General features: G+C 38.9%; 1 protein-coding gene across 2 annotated transcripts; it reads left to right on the top strand.

The window, feature by feature from the left end:
• On the top strand, positions 1 to 20734 carry Sur (Sulfonylurea receptor). 2 transcript variants are annotated; one of them, XM_053769737.1, is made up of 26 exons: positions 1 to 731; positions 3077 to 3228; positions 5113 to 5485; positions 6759 to 6989; positions 7218 to 7547; positions 7632 to 7835; positions 7925 to 8225; positions 8310 to 8491; positions 8584 to 8893; positions 8999 to 9104; positions 10379 to 10530; positions 11556 to 11800; positions 11975 to 12196; positions 12570 to 12718; positions 12929 to 13045; positions 13263 to 13336; positions 13693 to 13820; positions 14222 to 14377; positions 14602 to 14823; positions 15311 to 15468; positions 16056 to 16251; positions 16782 to 17001; positions 17108 to 17232; positions 17417 to 17708; positions 19156 to 19358; positions 19732 to 20734. In XM_053769737.1, the coding sequence occupies exons 2-26, from the start codon at positions 3089 to 3091 to the stop codon at positions 19870 to 19872; spliced, it is 4977 nt and encodes a 1658-aa protein (XP_053625712.1). In that variant the 5' UTR covers positions 1 to 731; positions 3077 to 3088; the 3' UTR covers positions 19873 to 20734. The 2 variants fall into 2 exon arrangements, with proteins under 2 accessions (XP_053625712.1, XP_053625713.1); XM_053769738.1 differs by lacking the exons at positions 1 to 731; positions 3077 to 3228; positions 5113 to 5485 and having other exon boundaries at positions 6860 to 6989; positions 7207 to 7547.
• The last annotated feature ends 588 nt before the right edge of the window (positions 20735 to 21322 follow it).

Consider the following 21322-nt stretch of genomic DNA (forward strand, 5'->3'; position numbering starts at 1 on the left):
ATATTCCAAATTACTTATTTATGAAGAGATATTCCGTGGATAAAAAAGATTTCTTATTTTTCCAAACACTCAAGACCATAATGTTTAATACATTATGGTCTTGAGTGACATTGGTCCTAGACAACCTCGTCTGTGTCCTCGTGGGATATTTCAATTCACAATAATTATTGTGGATGTCGCACTCGAATGATAATAATGTCGCGATAAGAACAACCGCATTATGATTCATGTTTACATCGTGCTCCTTCCGGATGTTGCATGTTTATCATACAAACCAGCACACCATGAACTCGCTCGAGCTGCATTCGTCTGCTACATGCATGAAAGTGCACTAGAAAAACAACCTGTTTCAATACTTTCAATGAACTGAATTGAAATGCGCTAGGCGGGTCGGTCATCGCTTCCACGTATGTAGTTAGTAGGTCCGGACTAGTACTAGAGAGGCGAGCGCGCGATGCGGTGGTGTCGACGCGGGGTCGGCTCTCAACAGTCGCTCACGTTTCGACTCCGAACTTCTAGTTAGTTCACAGTATTTTATCGAACAAGTACCACGCGGCCTATGTTCATCTACATTCGAACTTCGTCACCTGGAGTGCACTTTGCATATAAATAATTGTGGCAATGTTGAATGTCGTAAACTAGTGCGAGTATGAAAAATGTTCCGCAGTGTATCGCACAGTTACTTGTGATTTGGGAACGTGAGAATACGTGAAGAGGTTTTGACATTGTGGGTGAGTGGTATTTGTCATTATTATAATGAGTTATGAGATAGTGTCATACAATGAGGCAGATTCAATGAAATAAACTGTAATAAGTTATCACCAACTTTCTAATTTTTTGTCTAATATAAGTATGTATTAAATACTTGCATTTATAATGTAACTTAAGTAAACTAGCTGTGAACCGGTGATCCGCTTTGGTGGAATTTACTTCACTATTCCAAATTGTATTCAATAATCAGTATTACTTTACATCGTTCTGCAAGTCCAAACGCAATACCCAATTTGTTATTGTTATTATTACTGAAAACTATGACAAATGTAATGCAACGGATCTACAGACACTCTGACCAATAAACAGAGATAAAACACGCAACACTCTTCTAAGCAGTCGGGTAACGAAAAGAAAAACTACTTATGATATTTGATAACAGTTTTAATGACAACTACTTATTAGTTCATTTGCCACAGCCGTTAAATCTCGCCGTTTTATTTAGATAAAAGCAACATTGAGACTTTCGCCACTTTCGCCTTGGCTCTGTTTATCCCGTAAAAGGATAAGGCTTCATATTATATTATGTAAAAGTAACTAAAAAAATACTTGGTTACACACAGTTCATAAGGAAACTTATAGGAATCTATAACCCTAAACTTGCTATTTCAATCTACATCATCAGACATTTTTATGTCCCCGGCCGGGTACAGGGTACAGTACATCAGAACACAACAGCTATCAATTCTCATCAAGGCATTTTAACACCGTATAGAGTAGACAAACACGACGACGATTATTGATCTATCTTACTTATTTTTAAAACCGCCTGTCTCGGCTTCGCTCGGGTAAAACATAATAAATTATATACCTACGCTAAAAATATTTTTGTTGAAAACCGCAGGAAAATCTGTGCAGTAGTTTGTTTGAGTTACTCGCGAACAACCGGACGTGGCAGAAGGCTTTGTTTTACAATAGGTAATGTAAGGAAGGAATGACTGGGATTTTGTTAGCATTTCTGGTTTCTGAATCCAAACAATATACATATTAGTGAATATTTGGCTATCATTTGGGTGATCCAGACGCACAAAAAATGACATTAAAAAACAAATATACCAGTTAACAAGCAACTAAGTCAAATTAATCGAGTTAAACTGGGAATTTAGCAAGGCGTTATATAATCCTATTTAGTTACTATTTTCATAATCACTTATATTCGTGCATACGATTCTATGTAAAAAAACTGACAAACACGTTTTCCTACTTAGGTAATAGGTAGGTATAGATATTACTCGCAATATCGTACGCTCGTAAAATATTCCCGTGGGATTTTCAGGAAATAATATAAATACGAGTTTTTTTTCTTACCTCTTCAACTCTACTACATATACCAAATGTCTTAATGATAAACGAAAGTTCAATAAATTCATTTTTTTATCACATCGTACGTAACTTGTTCGTTTGTGTCTATGAGCTAACCTAATGTAATTTTAAATGCTAAGAACTATACCCGCGCCCAGGTGGCTGATAAGTTTACCAAATTGAACAAAAATGCTTTTTATGGATTTTGTGCCACAGTCATGGAAAACTTTTATCACTTTTTATGAGCAGAACAGCCATAGGTACATAATAGCGCCGTATTTTATCATCAGCTCACTACTATCTTTTGAGTTCATTATGATATTAAAACTTACTTATTATTATTTCTTAGTGTCATAAAATAGAAAAAAATAGCCGCCCAGCCTCAATAGACCAGCACGATTGAATTCCAAATGGGTAATGGTATGAGTTTAGCCGTTAGTAATCTTAATGAAGCGTCCAATATTATGGCATTGTTCAAGCAAAGGATGTTGTGTTCAGAGTCGGCAGCACAATCGCGTCGCCGCCGTGATGCAATGTGAGCAATCTGTTATAAACCATTGTCCAAATTCAATGCTTGATGAAAGTCACTGATATTCCTTACGTAATCAAGGGCAACAAATTCGTGAGTTTGTTATTGTACTTATTATGTATTCTAAATATACTTAATTTGTAAACAAAAATGATCCGAACACCCTGATCAACACCATCTTCATCATGCATGACATGTACACAAAGACTCCTAACTAGAATTAGTAGGTACTCCGTAGTATACTAATTCCATGCTCCTAATCTATTGGACTAGGACGCAAGTCGCCTCCAATCGGCCTATTTATTTTTGAGAGATGTTGAATATATGTATCGGAGCCTGTGAAATGAGTATTGAATAGACATGTTCGATTATTAAAATTTTATTTATCTTAGGAGAGAGTTATCCTTAGGTACAAATTTCTCGCATACTTATAGGGACTTATGATATTTTTATTATCTTTTTTAATAAACAAAGGAACGGTGAAGCATGGATGCAGTGTGCGGGCACAGCGGCGACGCCGCGTGCGAGATGCGCGCGCTGTGCGCCGCACTGCACTGTCTGCATTTGTACTGCGCGGCCATTTCTACAGCGCTCATATGCTGCTGCGCGCCAGTTCAGAAACACTGGTAACTAAATTTTACTAATAAGTAATAACACCTCTTTTACTAATTTTATTTATTTTAACTAATAAAAAGTAATTAATTTTTACCTATCTGATTCAAATCATTTATTGTTAGCTTTAAATATCGAAAAAGAGTAAATTGTTTTATCGAAGATAACAAAGATTGTCTACAGTTCTTCAAATTTGTACAATGAAACCGTGCAAAATATGCAATGCAATGCCTATGACATAAAATTTCCTATACATATAGTCGTTGGAAGCGCGTATGTATAGCGTGTACGTAACTCATATTTCGGTCAATTAAAGGTAGTATGTCTATCTAAAGAAAGAAAGAAAGAAAGAAAGAAAGAAAGAAATAATTTATTCGGCAAACACATAAAATCCAAACATACAAAAGAGTAACAAATATAGATCGAATAAAATATGTAAGCCGAAATGGCGACCAGCTCAGCATGGTGCCAAGGTATCAAGCCAAGGCGCTGATTTTCAGCTGGAACCAAGTACAAAAGTAGGTATGGTGGCAAAATAAACAAGTTAATATGTACGGAAACAGAAACAAACAATAGGATTAAACATATGACTTAGGAAAAAATGTAAAAAAAGGAATAAGGATAAATTACATGGAAGCTATGGAAAATATATATCTACGCGCTATTTGCATAATTAATAATTAATGTTAAATGATCGATCGAACTGTTACTTGGGCCATAAAAGTGGACAAACAATTTAACTTTCTCATTTGAATATTGTAGTAGCTGTAAATAAGTTATTGTGAACTTGATAATTTGGCCGTTAGCTAGTGGGTCAAGGACTCCACATTAACTTCAGTCTGATACCAATGTGTGCCTTCGCTTGGCTGAAACCATAGGTCATTTTCATCATGGTAGTTTAAAATCTGTAACGAGTGACAAACAATGTGTTGAGACAACAATCCACAGGCCTATCTAGTTTTATTATAATAGTACAATAGATACAGCTACTATTGCACGCAGTTAGTAGTTAGGTAATGGTAATTCCTATAAATTTTTGTAAGTTTACTATTCCTTTAAAACGCTTCATTCAAATAAAAACAGTTCTTTTTTTAAGGGACTTTGTTATATTTAGGTTAAATGTTTAAACAGGCATTAACTAAGTAAGCACATACTTATGACTACTGATAACTACCACCGGGCGACTTGCTCGTACGTAATATTTGTGCACGTGGCAGAGTCACGCAATGATTCTCTCGACTCGAGTACCTATCCTAAAATTTAAACCATTCAAAAGACCATGGACCATGACATGACACATGATGAATGTACAATTTGACGAGGTACCGATGTCAACCTTGAAATATGAACCCTGAAAAAATTCTTCGTTTACGTGGTGTGGTGTGTCAAGTGAGGAAGTGACACACGCACTAGAATAATTTAATGTGAGAAATAAATTAAAAGAAAAAAAACTTTTTAAAGAAAAGCTTTTATTTAAATGCTCCAAAAAGAAGAAAATATTTTTTTCCTTTAAAATTTTAACTATCAACTTATAACCACATTATACACAATTTATATGACCATAAAAGCTTGTCGTGAGGTTTACTTGTGTAAATAAACTAGTACCTATATCATTAGTAAAATACTTATAGGTACTTACACAAATCTCGCGACAAGCTTTTATGGTCATATAAATTGTGTATAATGTGGTTATAAGTTAATAGTAAAAAGGCAGACAAAACATTCAATAATTTTTTTTTGCTAGAATAATAGATTATTCTTTTTAAGATTCCCTCTATCCATTTCAGTCAAAAATATTAAATGCACAGACAAAATATGTTTACTGTTTCATTATATCTATAGATTAGGTAGCATAAATTATTACATCCAAGAATAATGATATTGAATGATGATGGCAGGCAACACAAACGATGGCGTGGGCAAAATTTGCGCGGCGTGGCCAGCCTCGTGCTGGGGGCAGTGTGGTGCCTGGGAGCGGCCGCGGCCACGTTGCGCCGGGGCACGGTGCAACTGGTCGCGGGCCTGGCGTCGCCGCCGGCCTGGCTGGCCGCCGCCGCGCTGCACGTGGCGCTCTGGACGCGCCGCGCCGGCCCCCCCCTCCTCTACCTCGCTATCTACTGGCTGCTCGCGGCACTTTCCTCTGCATCCATACTCTGGAAACTCATCGATGCAGGAGCTTCCTTGGATCACACTGAACCCTACATCCATGGAATTTCGATTGTGCTAGCGTTGATAATATTTGGAGTAGATTGCGTGTGTTTTTATGATGAGGTAAGTGATATTTTGATAACCAAGGAAGTATTAGGTTAAGTTTTCTTTCTGATTGTAATAGATTCAAACATGAAGACTATGCATGTTAATGATAAGTAGACCGCGGTGGACTAGGTATGACAAGTATGGCAGCAACGCTAGCGTGCAAAATGGTGTGATATCATATTGGTATGGGTGCTGGCTGTGAGCGCGCATGCATACCGCCGGATAATTAGCCCGAACGACGATAGGCGCGGCTGCACGCTTCGTCGCGACCTGCTTCCTGCTACCTTCCAGAGGCCACCGACCCACACATCACTGTGCAAATTCCTTTCGGACTATTAGTTCCCCTCGTAGTTCCCCAGCGAACCAACAGGATATTTAAATGTATTAGTGGACTCCTCTCGATAAAACTATAACTATAGAAATAACTAAGAAAACTAATTTAGGATATATAATTTTAGCACTGTACTCTCAGTTCCCGCATAGATGAAATAAATGTTATCTATGCTAAATTGCAGACATGCTCGAATATAAGTACTTGTTGTTCATTGCATTGCACTTGATCTAGTTGATTCTACGGCTGTATAATGTTACATTAAATACATGAATGTCATTAGCGATCTGCAGTGCAGACTTTATACAACTTTAAGCTGGACTTATGTTAAACACTACTACTAAGCACCTACCTATTAGCTGACTCACTAACAAACACCGGTGACGAACACAACACTGAGCGATAAGACGATTATCGACAATTGTGTACCTGAGTATGTATAACAGAAAGATGTTATTATTTTAGAAGATTATTATTTTAACTACCTACCTATTTACGCGGTTCACATTGCTGGTAGGCATCTCTGTATTGAATGTGTAAATGTGGGCACCTATTTATGTTGTGGTCGTTTCACATGCAGAAATATAAAAGTTTCAAAGCAAACCTAGTATTATTAAAACAAAGTACCTAAGTATACCTACATATGACCAGGGTGAATGAGTCACTACAATAGTCAGACAGACGCCAGACGCTGCGGACGCTGCGCCGCTGCTGGCGCCGCAGTTCTTGTACTCACACCGCCTTATTGTGTGCGACGAACCCATTAGAGCACATTCATGGCTTTAGGAATTAACCTACAACACTTTAGATCTGTATTTTTAGGAAATACGATAACATGAACAAATCCACGTGTGATTGATCAGTGATCATAAATTTAGATAGGACAGATCGTCACTGCGAATATTTTCTGTACAGCTACCTATTTATGTACATTTAACAAAACTTACCTCTTTTTAGGTCACTAAACGTTCAAGACGAAATCAGAAACCTTCTACAGAAAAACTCAACATTCCGTATAAACATAGCGATTCTCATTTCTATTCAAAAATAACATTCTACTGGTTGAATTCCCTGATGTGTAAGGGTTACGAGGCTCCTTTAGAACGGGACGATTTAGGAGAGCTCCCTGACGATGAGAAATCGATAAATTATTATCATAAATTCAAAAAAAATTACTTTAATCCTAAAGTAAGTGTTTAAAAATACATATATGAAATTATAACTTATACATTGCATTAATGTTTCTTCAAGGTTATAAATATAGTTAGCAAATATAGCTAGGTATCAATCAATGATTATAATGTTTGGGTGTTAGTATACGTGATAGATCTTAACAAAACATACTTAAATGTATTAACAACGTGATTTGAATGAATAAACATGTTCTTAATGTATTTAATTCCAGCTTTCTTTCAGAACAGAAAGGGGGAAACTAAAAGACCTAGTATATGGCGATGTTACACGCGCATGGTGTGGCCCAACTTTTATATAGCGGGCGTTTTGAAACTTATCAGCGACTTGATAAGCGTCGTGCCTCCTCTAGGATTGGCAGTTATCCTGCAATTTATTGAAGCACCTCTCGACACGTCTGATGCAAACACACCAGTGACGTTTGGAGATTTTTTCAGTAATGGATATATAATGTTAATAATAGTATCTATGGCACTTATTCTGCAAGCAATTCTTTCGCAAAATTCCACACATTTAGTAACTGTAGAAGGGACGCGACTAAAAACTGGCTTGCAGGTAAAATCGCGTAACTATCTGTTGTAATTAGGTATTTAGTTATTTTGTTAGTGTAGATAAAATGAAGATTTAAACGTTTTCCAGGGCATGTTATTTGACAAGTGTATGCAGCTAGCGCCGTGGTCGTCGACTGAAGCGGACGAGGATGAGGAGTCGCCGTTGCTGCACAGCCCGGAGGAGGCCGCTTGCACCCCGGCCGGCGTGCTCACCAATCTCGTGTCCCAGGACACATACAACATCATGTCTTGTGTCTGGATATGTCATTACATCTGGGCAATACCCTTCAAGGTTAATATTTCGCTTACGTACATTATATACATATATTAACTGTAACTACAGATAACATGAAAGTCTTTAATAGTTATCAATGATTTCAGGTGACCGTGATACTATACTTACTATATAATAAACTGGGAATAAGTGCTTTAATAGGAACTGCTGTCAGTGTGTCCTTAATAATACCTTTGCAATTCTATATCGGCAAGAAACTCTCGGATAATTCGAAAGAGATAGCAAAATGTACCGACCACAGAGTTTCTAAAATGACTGAAATCCTACAAGGGATTAACGTGATAAAACTGTACGTGTGGGAGGATTTGTTCAATGAAAAAATATTAAATCTCAGAGAAGTGGAACTTAAGTTTTTAAATAAAGATTCTATATATTGGAGTATTTTAAGTGAGTACTCAGTGGTTCTAAATTAGGAATTAAAATCACTAGCATTTTCGATGCTAAAAAATGTAATTTCAATTTATATTTCAGCGTTCACAACTCACGCATCGACTATATTGGTTACTGTGGTAACTTTTACGATGTACTATTTTATAGAAAACAGCAAAAATTTGACTGCGGTAAACGTGTTCACTGGTTTGGCTCTATTTAACCAGCTGACAGTGCCGCTACTTATACTACCAGTCACCGTTTTGATGGTAATCCAAGCGATGGTAAGTTGCTAATGTATTACCGTTACTACATAAATTATAGTTCTTTTCTCTGACGTAACACTACCAGTAAATAAAGAGTACAACTTTTCTAGGTCAGTACAAAGAGAATTCACGATTTTTTGGATCTTCCTGAGTCCAACAATGTGAGAGAAGACATTGATGAAAATCTTAAAAAGCCTGTCGATGTTTTTAATAACGCCTTTATCGATGCCAGTCCTGAAGAACCTTCAGGCGATAACCAAAGTGAAGATGTGAATGAAACAGAAGATAAGTTTTCAGAAGAGGAAAATACTAATTTACTATCAGGGTACGAGTACATTGTTAGATTCCGAAATGCTGCATTTTCTTGGGGAATGAAGAATGATGCGTTGTTGGAAATTGACGATATAGATATTCCCACAGGTTTGTATAAATGTTTGCAGCTCAAAAAATAGTGGAGTATTCTAACCAGAATGCCAGAATGAAAACTTAACACAATATCTAGTCATAGTAAGTATTATCTTTCAGGAAAATTGATAATGGTAGTCGGTGAGAGCGGTTCTGGAAAAAGCTCGTTATTGTCTGCGATTCTTGGCGAAATGTATTTGGAGCGAGGAGACGTCAACTATCACGAGTGAGACATTTTTACCAATTCAGTGGAAATTAATGAAATGCATAAAATATGTAATGACGACCTTGCTGGCGCAGTGGTAAAGTCACTGAACCGAGAGGTCCGGGTTCGATCCCCGGTCGGGTTATGATGGAAAATGATCTTTTTGGATGTTTATCTATATAAGTATTTGTTATCGTTGAGTTAGTATCCCATAACACAAGTCTCGAACTTACTTTGGGGCTAGCTCAATCTGTGTGATTTGTCTTAATATATTTATTTATTTATTATGTAATTAGGTAGGTACCTTGTGTAAAACAGCACTGTGAATCGGAACCGTGAAACAAGTAAGAATAAGTAAGAACATACAAACGAGTTTGTAAAACAGTTTTTACTGCCATTTACAAAAAAATAGGTATCGTTACTTGATTTTGAAATAAATTCTAATTTCTATTTAGCATTAGTATTCTACTTATCTGAACGATTTGATAATATCTTCTTTCGATATTTATAATACCTGCAATGTTTATTTATACAAACGTTTAAAATTCTTGGCTTCAATCCTTTTCATCTAAACGTTGATGACGCCAACAATAATATCTATCACTGTTATTTATAGCCGTCCGATCGAAAGAAATATATCCCTGCATTATGGATTATCCCAATAAAACCAGGAAAATGACGTCACTGAATCGTTAGTTTCTTGTCTTTTTTCTCTGTTAACCGCCGTTGTAATTTAATGATGGATGGATGTAATTTGAGGATGTGCGACCATTAAAATTTTATTATTTAATTTTATTATGGCTACGTTCGATACGAGGAAAATTAACAGAATTAAGTACATTACGGAATTTATTTTACTCATGGTATACAAATAACTGGTTTAATGGTTTAATCGTTTTTTAAAATGTATTTTTCGTTCTGCATACTTAATATAAACGAAAAAACGAAAGTCGGTATTTTTTATCTTAATTAATCTTCAAAGTTAAAACTAATTATGATAAACGCGTCCTAGATACTTAGAATAGGACTCCCGCATCGTCAAATAATAATTTTGTAGAATTCAACGCGTGTCAAAAAAGTTTATTTTAAGTTTATTTAAAGTCATGCTCGTGCAGTCAATCCGTTAAGATGTTCCCTTACATATCATAATAATGCATTGACATCAATTGTCATCCAAACCAAACGTGTATATGAAAAAGCTCATTCAGCGGAAGATATTTGTTTCAAAAGTGAGTTGCAAGATTTCACCCGAACAAATACATAAAAGCTTGTAAAATATATAAACTCATTTCCAGGCGGTTTAGCACATGGTACGCGGGGCAGCCTCCGTGGCTGCTGGAGACGTCGGTGCGCGACAACATTGTGATGAACGGCGCGTGGTGCGCGCAGAGGTACGCGCGCGTGCTGCGCGCGACCGGTTTGCGCCCGGACCTGCAACTTTTACCCAGTGAGAAATTAATTAGAACACGACCTACTGGGCTAGACAAACTCACACGGAAATATCCACATGGTTATCTACGATACATTAGAAGCTATTGATGATCAGTATCGATTCAGTGAAGAATTTGAGTTTGGTATTTGGTAAAACTTTATCTTGGTCACATCACATCAAAGAAATTAGTGGAAAACTTTTTGTTTCCCTTAGTTTACTCAGACGACTTCATAACTTTTTGCCTTTTGACACTAAAATTGCGCTCGCACAATCCCTTCTTCTTCCTCTTCTTGATTATGCTGACATGTTTCCTTGACCTCACTGAAGAACAGCTGAACAAACTTGATCGCATTCAAAATATTTCCATCAGTCATTTTTGGGCTCCGTAAATTCGATCATATCTCTATTTTTCGCTCCAAACTAGACTGTCTCCCTATTCGACTCCGCCGTAACATGCATATTGCATCTATGCCTTTTTCCGTTTTGTGTAACCCTTATTTCTCTCCATATCTCAAGGACAGCTTTAACTTTCTAAGTGATGATAGTAGCTCTACTCGTAGTCTGCGTAGTACGGTTTCACTGAGACTTAGATGTCCTGTCCACAATTCTAAATTTTTCTCTAAATCAAGTTCAAGCTGTTCGACTCTGTCCAAATTTTTAAGTTATCTATCCACTATATCCTAAATTGTACCTACTTTTTCTTATTTATTTGTACATGTTTAGATGTTTACATGTTTTGTTTACTGCGCCAACGCCTCTCTCCTTTATCGTTTCCTCCCACCCCAAATTTGACTGGAAGAGATCGCTTTAGCGGTAGGCCTTTGTGCCTTTTTATTTTATTTTGTATGTGTGCTAATTCTGTACGCGATGGGGCACGGAACCTTGCTGTGTACGATCATGTTTTTATTATTTTGATACTTCCCTTCTGTGTCTCTCGCCATCAGAAGCGGGATATTAACAAACGTCCCTCTCTCAGATTTATCTTCGTTTGGCTCTATCGAAAGTACATAGTGTTTGTTATCCTTAATAATATTTTTCAGATGGTGACGATACACACCTGGGCAGTCACGGTGCTCCTCTGTCCGGCGGGCAGCGAGTGCGCGTATGTTTGGCGCGCGCGCTTTACTCCAACGCTCGGGTGCTGGCGCTAGACGAGCCGCTCGCCGCGCTCGATGCGGCACTCGCGCGTCATGTGGTTGCTCGCGCGCTCGTGCCCGCTGCCCGTTCCGGACGAACGGTGCTTGTTGCTACCAACAGATTAGAGTTGATGCATTATGCTGATTTGGTAATTCGTTTATTCATACGTAATATTTTTTCATTAATACTCTTTTGCATTACGATCGATAATGTGTCTTATTTTCGCAACCATAAGTAGGTAGGTAGTTAGTTTTCCTTATTATTTGTATTGTTTTAAAACAATAACATATTTCACATTTAATATCTATGTTTTGTATTATAGATAATAGCAATGGAAGACGGACGTGTGTGCGGCATGGGGCGCGCCGTTTCGTGCGCCGGGGAAGGCGCATTGAGCCGCTGGGCGCAGATGGCGGGGTCTGCACGGGCGGCGGCGGCCCGGTGCGGTGCCGGCCCACCCGGGGGCTCCGCCAGGGAACGTGATCGGCTGCGCCGCGCGCTCACCAGGTCCAAGTTCCAGCGGTCCAATTCTGATGACTTAACGGTACGTACTTTTTATTTAGCCTATCGATGTGTCCCACTCGGACTGGGTCAAAAATAAAATTTGTCTGTTACGCTTTTACGGCTAAATAGCAGAACCGATTTTGATGAAATTTGGTGTTTTTTTTATTTTTTATTTTAACATGTTCAAGGAGAACCAACAGCTTGAATTCTTAAAACTAGATATAAGTATATCAATGAGTAACAAGAAGCCAATTATAGGTGCACGCTGGTAATAAGTATGCATGTAGTTAAACCCCCAACTAATTGACTACAATGGGGAGTGAAAGTTTGTGTGAAAATCATAGCTGTTTCGATATGAAGAACCTCACGCGGGTAAAGCTTTAAGATGTAAAAGTTGAATCATATTGTTCCAGTTGGGAATCAGCGAGACCGCGGGCGCGCACTTGTTCGCGGAGGTGCCGGCGCGCGTCACTGGCAGTTGGCGGCGTGCGCGGCGCGTGTGTCTGCGCACTCCACTCACGCGCCAGCTATCTTCACCGCCGCCGTCTATGCAACACTACAAGTATTTGCACATTTCAACTCGGCTAACATATTTACTGTCTGTTACTTTCTGTGTACATAAACTGATAAATAATACATTCCTAGACGGAACCTCACCTCTATAAAATGCTTAGTTATGTTACCAGACCTTTTTTTTCAGGACCATTAGTTACCATTTCTACAGATTGTCATATTTTTTCGAAGGAACATAGTGTATGCTATTTGTCGGCAGATGGCGACGCGATGTACGGCGCGCGGTGAGTGCGGACGCAAGCGATGCGACGCTGCGCAGGGAGGCCAGCCTGCTCAGGCGACTGTTCAGACCACGCCCACACCGCACGCTCGCCCGGTAAAACTAATTTCAAATTGTTCATTACTTTCATTTGCTAATGATGGAGAGAACTTTACCAATCCAATAAATGTAGAGAAGCACCGGCTTTACGTGTAGTCCTACAGTTGTTTATTACTTCTGCCACTTTAGCTTGAGACACAATAAGTGCCAGTTACATATCAGCTATGTACGTAGTACCGTACACAAATGTTGTGACAATGATTTACTTTTTCAGGTGGACCCCGCGCACTTTACGCCGTCTCTTGAGTAACGAGTCTGACGCGCATAACGAAGAAATGCAGAACAATGGTACCTATTATAATGGTAGTTGACTAATAAAAACATCTGTGACTAACATTTATTGGTATTTTTTACGGAGCAAAAAATTTATTCTCACAATTTTAACAGCAGTACTACGATAGATTCACGGAGCTGAGGCAGACGGAGAGGGGAGGATCCGCCCCTTTCCAAATATAAGGAAAACCAAAAAAGCACCGCTTTTTACGTGACATCTGTGCGAATTTCATTGTAGCTGTGCATAAGATAATTTCAGTTTCACAGTACAGAATGATAGCAGTTTAACTACCGCGGCAATGTTTGATTGCGCAAATAGTGTATCAGCGATTGTTTTATTTGCTTCAGTGACCAACTTAATGTCATTTCAGAAATAGCTGATGACTCAGCAGTTGAATCAGCGTACACTTCAATCACATCGAATGGCGTCGAGACCACCATAGCACATAATGCCAACTCCACACATGACAAAGAAGACATTGAAAATGAAATCAGGGAGGTAGGTGATTAAAATATAGGTAAGTATGTTGATATAGTTATCGTTATTTATTATCTATGTTTTTATTTATTTAGTAAAGGCAAAAAAAATATCAATAAAGGCCGCGTCACATTAACACCGCACACCTGCAAAGACCCTCCCACCCCGATCAAGAATATAAAAAAAAGGTCGAGTGGCAGAAATTTGACGCAGTTGCTTGGATGTGCTTGGCGTGTTCGTTACTCTGTCAATTTTTTATGATTGTTCTTAATTATTAACGTTGTTATTATGTTGAACTAAAAGACAATGTTTATAATATTATAAAACTTATGCGCTTTATAATCAAGCTAAGTGAATATAGGTGTTTACGGACACGAATTTACAACTATTTTGAATAAAACAATAATTTATCACAATTACAGTTGTCAGTAGGGTGGGAATACGGACGAGCCTGCCGGTGGTGGGGCATCGCGTTCTGGCTGGCGGCGGGCGCGTCGCAAACGTTGGCGTTGGCGGCCGACTACTGGCTCACGCGCACCGTCGCTGATAATGCGCGCGCGCCGCTTGATGACCAAGAGGTTAGATTATTTATCCTGCTGTATTTACACTTATAAGACGAGATATTGATAGGATGGGGAACAGCGATATTTATGATCATCTCTGTCATAAAAATCACTGTCTTCTATAATAGACCTATTGAAAGAGGCCTGCGTCCATCGTCTTACGTGCTAAAAAAAAAGAACATTTTTCCTCTACATAAGCATGTATTCCGCATTGCACATAGTTTTATTTTTGGGTACAGATGTGGCGAAGAGTACAAACCTACTGCTTTTGGAACGGAGCATGCGCGTGTTTGGGGGGAGCTGCGCAAGCGGCGGGTGCGGCGGCGGGGGCGCGCGCGCGGCGTGCGTTGCACGAACGGTTGCTGCATGCCACGCTGCACGCGCCGCTGCGGCACCATCACGCCGAGCCCGCCAACCAACAACTACATAGATTTTCCGCTGATATACACACTATTGACAAGGTTAGTTACTTTTATTCTTTCCAACATTGCCTCTTGAGTAGTTGAATTTAAATAGATTAATTTTAATGTTAGTTTTTAGCAATAAGGAAACCAACAGCGAAGCTATTGTCTTAGGTATCATACCTAAGTACCTAGGTGTATTTAAGAATAAAAGTGGCACTCAGTATTAAAATGTGAGCATTAAGCCGACAACCCAATTTCGAAATCGTCAAGAAAGGTTCAATAAAGATATTTATTTCTTATCAATTGTGTTATTGCTAATACTGGTGTTAGATTTTATTGAAGTCATCTAAAGGTGTTCGACATAACTTTTACTTTCTTACCTACCACCATCTATTTGTATTTATTTAATGACCATTAGATGATTTTTTTCGAAGATAGGTATCATCATTTTGCTGCCAACCATAATTTTGTAGTTGCCGTAAGGAGTCAGGAATGTAATATGTAGTACAACTATTTACAAATTTTTAATTCCACTCGATTGCAGAGACTCCCGATAGCTATCTCTCGCTGGGCGCAGCTGGCGCTGCTGTGCGGCGCAGCCATGGTGGTCAACGCGATCGTGGCGCCGTGGAGTCTGCTCGCCTTGTTGCCCGCCCTGTTCCTGTACCTCGTCCTGCAGACCGTCTACCTTTCCAATGCTAGGTAAATAATACACCGATAACTTGCAAATATTTAAGACCTGTTGCCAAATAAATTCAGGTAGATTTATCTAGCAGCTATGTCAGATAACATATATATGTATATATAAGATGTCAGATAAGCCCTTACTAGATGGAGTTTGGCTGTAACGTGTATCTACGCTGAATATTGATAAAATAATTAGTTCATGATGCTCGTTCAAAGTCGGGCGCAGTTTGTCTTGGTTGTACTAATTATATAAATAACTCAATTATTTAATAATTAGACGTGGTGTTATATATATATATATATATATATATATATATATATATATACTTAGTGTATATTTATATATTGTATACTTAGTGTTTATCGCTAGAATGTGCATACTTTTTAACTTGTGTGTATGGTTTGAATGTGTTGCTCAAACATTTTGTATACCATGTTACTATCGGCGGGAACCTATAATTGGCTTCTTGTTCCTCTTCTTGTCTAGAATTAAGATTGTATGCTGTGGATTCTCCAAAAATATATAAATACAAAAACGCGTAGTTTCGTTTCACGTTCAGATTTTTGTAGCAAGACATAATTTTGACTCTTTAACTCTTAAGAGAACTGCAGCGCGTGGAGGCTCAAAGCGCATCGCGGGTGGTGAGCGTGGCGGCGGAGGCGAGCGCGGGGGGGGCGAGTGTGCGCGCGGGGGCGCTGCAGCCGCACATGCGCGGCGCCTTCCAGCGGCGCCTCGACCACAACCACAACGCGCTGCTGCTGCTCAACGCTGCCAATCGCTGGCTCGGCCTCGCTATGGTAAATAAATAAATACAAATGCCTCAATGGACATACCGTTTCTTCATTAATTAGGTGACGTCACAAGCTGGCATTTCAAAAAAAAAACACCGCCCACCTGCTGAATATATACTGAAACGTTTCGCCTTAAGACATGAACCTCACTCTAAACAAGCACCCCCATTAATTGGATTTAATTGCGCTCTAGATATGGCTTTAAATGGATACGGCTATATATGGATAATTTCTTTGATTTCTTATAGAAGTAAAAAATAAATAAAATGATCCTCACAAATTATTCCACTAGTTGATTTTATTAGAAATAATTTATAGTACACCACCATTACACAATGTAGCCACCGTTTTCGATTTAGTCAACTGAGAACTCTGCATTATGTAATGGAAAACTATAAAAGTTTCTGATTTTTTCAATATCCATTTATTCTTTTTCGCTAGTGTGCTGCTAAATAACGCGAATAGGGTTTCTTCCAATTGGAAAACCATACTTTGTTAACAGTTATTTAGTTATTACTTACTGATATTTTGTTTAGGATTTGGTCGGCGCTTGCAGCGTAAGTGTATCGTTGTGCGTGGCGGTGTGGGGCGGCAGTGGCGCAGCGACAGCCGGACTTGCAGGCGCCTACTCCCTGCTGCTGCCAGCTTACTTGGCACATCTCGCCAAGTGTCGTGCCGATTTGCATCTGCAACTAGCGGCCGTTGAGCGTGTGCGCGACGCTAGCAATGTGCCACAAGAGGACTATAGAGAAGACTGTAAGTTCGAGCGTAATTTGATTTTAGTACTTATTTGAAAATCGGAAAGCTACTTTTTTATTTATCAAAAAACACTAGTTTAAGTTACATTTATCCTTGCTTACAGGCCCCTTACCGTCTGGTTGGCAAAGAAATGGGAAGATAGATTTCGAGAGTGTCAGCATCCAATATGAGCCTGGAATGCAGCCTATTCTTCGTAACGTGGACTTTTCCATAGCTCCAGGTCAAAAGGTAGGTTAGATTTCCTAACTTATATATAGTCTTCCGTAGCATGAGCATGACAAATTTTGAAATTTCACTTGTGCAATGTTAAAATTTAAAAAATGATAAATGTGTGTGTTATAGCATCCTAAAAGCTAGCTTAGTGGAAGGAACTCCACGATAAATTTGATGATGATAGATAATAATATTCCAGATAGCAATTTGCGGCAGGAGCGGCAGCGGCAAGTCTTCGCTGCTGCTGTCCTGCGCCGGGGCCACCATCATCAGCAGCGGCCGCGTCTTCATCGACGACCAGGACTCCACGCGCGTGCCACTGCGCACGCTCCGACACCGCGTGGTGGTCCTGCCGCAAGAGGCCACCATGTTCTCCGGTACTTTGAGAGAAAACCTGGACCCTCTCGCTGTACATACTGATGAAGAAATATGGCAGAGCCTCAGAACTGTTGGACTGTTCGAGTTTGTTTCCGCTCAGCCAGCAGGATTAGGTAATTTTTCTTATCATATTTGTTTGCTAGTGAAGCCGAAAACGAAAGGAAACTCAAACACGAATGTTTGAGGCGGGTAATCTCCGAAGCTACCAAACCGATTTCAAAAAATATTTCACCATTAGAAAGCTACATTATCCGAGATTGCTATAGGCATTGTTTTGAAATAAATCAGTATTCAGCCAGATCAATCAACATTTATAAAGTAATCCGAAAAAAAAAAGCGCTAACGAAAATATTTACGTTGGTACGCTGGCCCTACCATTGATTATACATGCACACGATGTACTACAAAATATAGGTTTTTAGTAGATCCATAAAAAGTCCTCGACACAATACTATCTTTTATAATTAAGTATATATAAGGCATTTTATATGTAAAAAGATATTGTAAATTAAAAGGTGCATTTTTACAATTACTATTACACAAGCATATTAATCCTTATGATTATATATGCATATTAATTCTACTCCGAAGGGGGAGAAAGAGGTGGAAAACTGTAAATATTAAAGTTATACACCGTTGATGTAGACAAAGTAATGAATACGTGTTTCAGATTTTTAAAAATTAACCCTCAACCCCTTCAAAAGGGGGGTGAAAGATTATATGGGACTTAATACAATTTTCAAGATAAAAAACTGAAAATTGGCACACTTACTTTTTGTAGTAAATAACAGCAATAGTAAGTAAGAAAAAATTAATTTACGTTTGTTGTTAATAAAAAACCGGGACGTAAAATGTCATGGAAAATGGGACGTCACGCGTTGCAGAAAGCGGGAGTGGGAGTCGGAGCGGGAAACGGGACGGGACACATTGCGAAAAACATGATGGCACTATATGTAGGAAACGGTACGGGATAGATATCCGTGTATGTAATGTAGATACATTACATAGCAGGAAGCGGAATTGGACAATTTTGCGGGACGAGACACGCAGCGGGAAACAGGAAATTGAACTAAAGATGAGAAAAAATGCTAATTTGAATCATATATGTTTACCAGTCTTACAGAGTACGCGATAAAAAAATTACTGAGATTTTGCTATGAAATTTTTACGCTGGCGAAGCCGCGGGCAAAAGCTAGTACTTAATAAAGCTAATTATATTTAAATTAAAATAGTTTTTCTTTTCATGATTTAGCAATACTTTTTATACCAAGCTACCCAAATTCTTTCCATTCTCGTCACTATTACCGCCGTACAAAAAGTCTCATGGATTCACCCCGAGTCCTTTTTTTTCATCTCATTAAATATTTTTAAAACTTAGGATCATAATATGGATCACTCTGAAACATTTTGACGTCAATTTTATACTAATGCACAATGACATACTTTCCAGTAAACTTTAAATTTGTCGTATTAGTTTTTACTATTAGCCGCATGTTTTATCTTGGTAATGTGCTTTACTACATATACAGATAATAATATGAATATTACCATCAAATACAGAATGCAGCGTGGGCAAGCCGCGTTGCGGGTGGAGCGGAGGCCGAGCGGCGCGGTTGTGCGGCGCACGCGCAGCGCTGCACGCGGGCCCGGCCGCCGCGCTGCTGCTGGACGAGCCCGCCGCCGCGCTCGACGCGCACGCCGAGCGCGCACTGCTGGCCGCGCTCGCTGCTGCCGCGCCCCACACCACCATACTTACAGTCGCGGTGAGTGTAGTCGCAGCACGCGGCCCGGCCGCCGCTTGCAATGTAAGCACATAAATATTTGAAACGGTGGTCACCACATAGTTAAGACTGTGATCGAAAGGTCACAATATACTCATGCCACATGATTATATCAATCTGACTCATGTACCTATAATAGTTTTCATAGACCGCACCACTTGCTTCCGGTGAAGCAACACACTGGTTAGTGCGTATGCGATTACTTGCCACTCGCTATTCGCGATTAGATAAAAATAAATAAATAAAGCACACACGAAATCACATTACAAACGAGGAAATTCTATTACAAAATAGTGTGTTGTCCTTACAGACGATACAATTTCGCGTCTTTTTATAATTAGAAATTTATTTGCAGCATCGAATAGCCTCTATTCGTAATTACGACCGGGCGGTAGTGCTGGAAGACGGGCACATAGTGGAGCAGGGCGAGGTGTCGGCGCTACTCGCACAACCGAGCTCCCGGCTCGCGCGCATGCTCGCCGCGCACCACACCTAGCGGCCGTCCCCGACAACGGTTACACCTCCACGGTTACTCGATGAGACACAATAAGTTTAAGCTGTAAGTGGGATCTAAGAGTGTGATGGCATCGAAATATGCCCTATCCAATTTGGCGTAGTAATCCCGCTCTAATGAATAGGGCGCTCTGTTAGCACGTTTCGTTTTGCATTGCATGATATAGCATTGATTTTCTTTACAGCGATATGGGTACCTATTAAGTAAAAAATAACGTACAGAAATTATAGCACTATTCTTAGCATAATTACCATGTATAGGGGTAAATTGGTATACGTACCTGTAAGAATTATAGGAGACTTGACGTAACATTGGCATCCTTTTATATCTATACAATATAATTAAGAAGTTATAAAACTTGTATGTCTACCTATGCTTGTAATAATAGTATTGACGAAGGTAAGTATGTGTATTGAAATTGTATAAAAAAGTAAGCGTTACTTAGTTTTCGTACCTAGTATAAGTACCTACATTTGCGGAAGAAACCCCTAATAATTGTGGTTGGCTAAAATATTTAAGCATGTTGTTGTGTTATATAAAGGTTTGTTCGCTCATTATGACTTGCAATTGTTTAGATTATTATCTGGGGATTATCGATTTGAATCATAAATTGCGTTGAAAGTGACTGTATCTGTAGTTATCTCTATTTATTTAATTTTTAATACGTAGACTGCGTTTGCACTTCAATTTAATATTTGATTAAATACTAATGATAATAAAATAATTTATTTAAGTAACAGACAAATAAGATTGCCTATTTCCAGTCTAAATGAATGTGTTCATAAGATTAATAATGACATCACGGTTAAGTTTTAAATAAATACATTGAGTAGTTGAACTCTTATTTCTTCTTTTCTTCCCGACCATATATAACGACTGTTCAAAATAAAATTGTTTGCCCTAAATAGGGTACAATATGGATATACATCCTCCTAATAACGATGAACATTGCATGGCCCATAAAAATGTGGTACTGCCACTATATTCCCACAGATATAGGAATGTTTCTTTCACCTAACCAAAATATTATTTAAAGCATAATAACAAGAAAACATGGAATTAGTAGGCACTCCGTACAGTACTTATTAAATCCATGCAAGAAAATTAATGACAGCACGGCCAGCGGTCGAACGAAACGCTCTGAGAACTACCCGTCATGCATTGCTTTGCAATTTGACGACCGTCGCAAACGCAGAAATTTTATACAGTCAACAGCACATCGACCTACCCAAATTCAATGCAAACTGGTTCGAACCGCGCCATGGAGGTTCATGCAGGGTAACTTGATGTGCTGTTAACTGTAAATGTCAAAACGTATAGGAAAAACGGACGAAGGAGCATGGTGCGACATCGCAACGGAGCACGACTGAGTAATGGGGCATAGATCTTAGTTTACATTTTAAAAGGTATGAAAAATTATAATGGGTGAAAT

Source organism: Plodia interpunctella, chromosome 3 (assembly GCF_027563975.2).
Source record: "Plodia interpunctella isolate USDA-ARS_2022_Savannah chromosome 3, ilPloInte3.2, whole genome shotgun sequence".
Lineage (NCBI taxonomy): Eukaryota > Metazoa > Arthropoda > Insecta > Lepidoptera > Pyralidae > Plodia > Plodia interpunctella.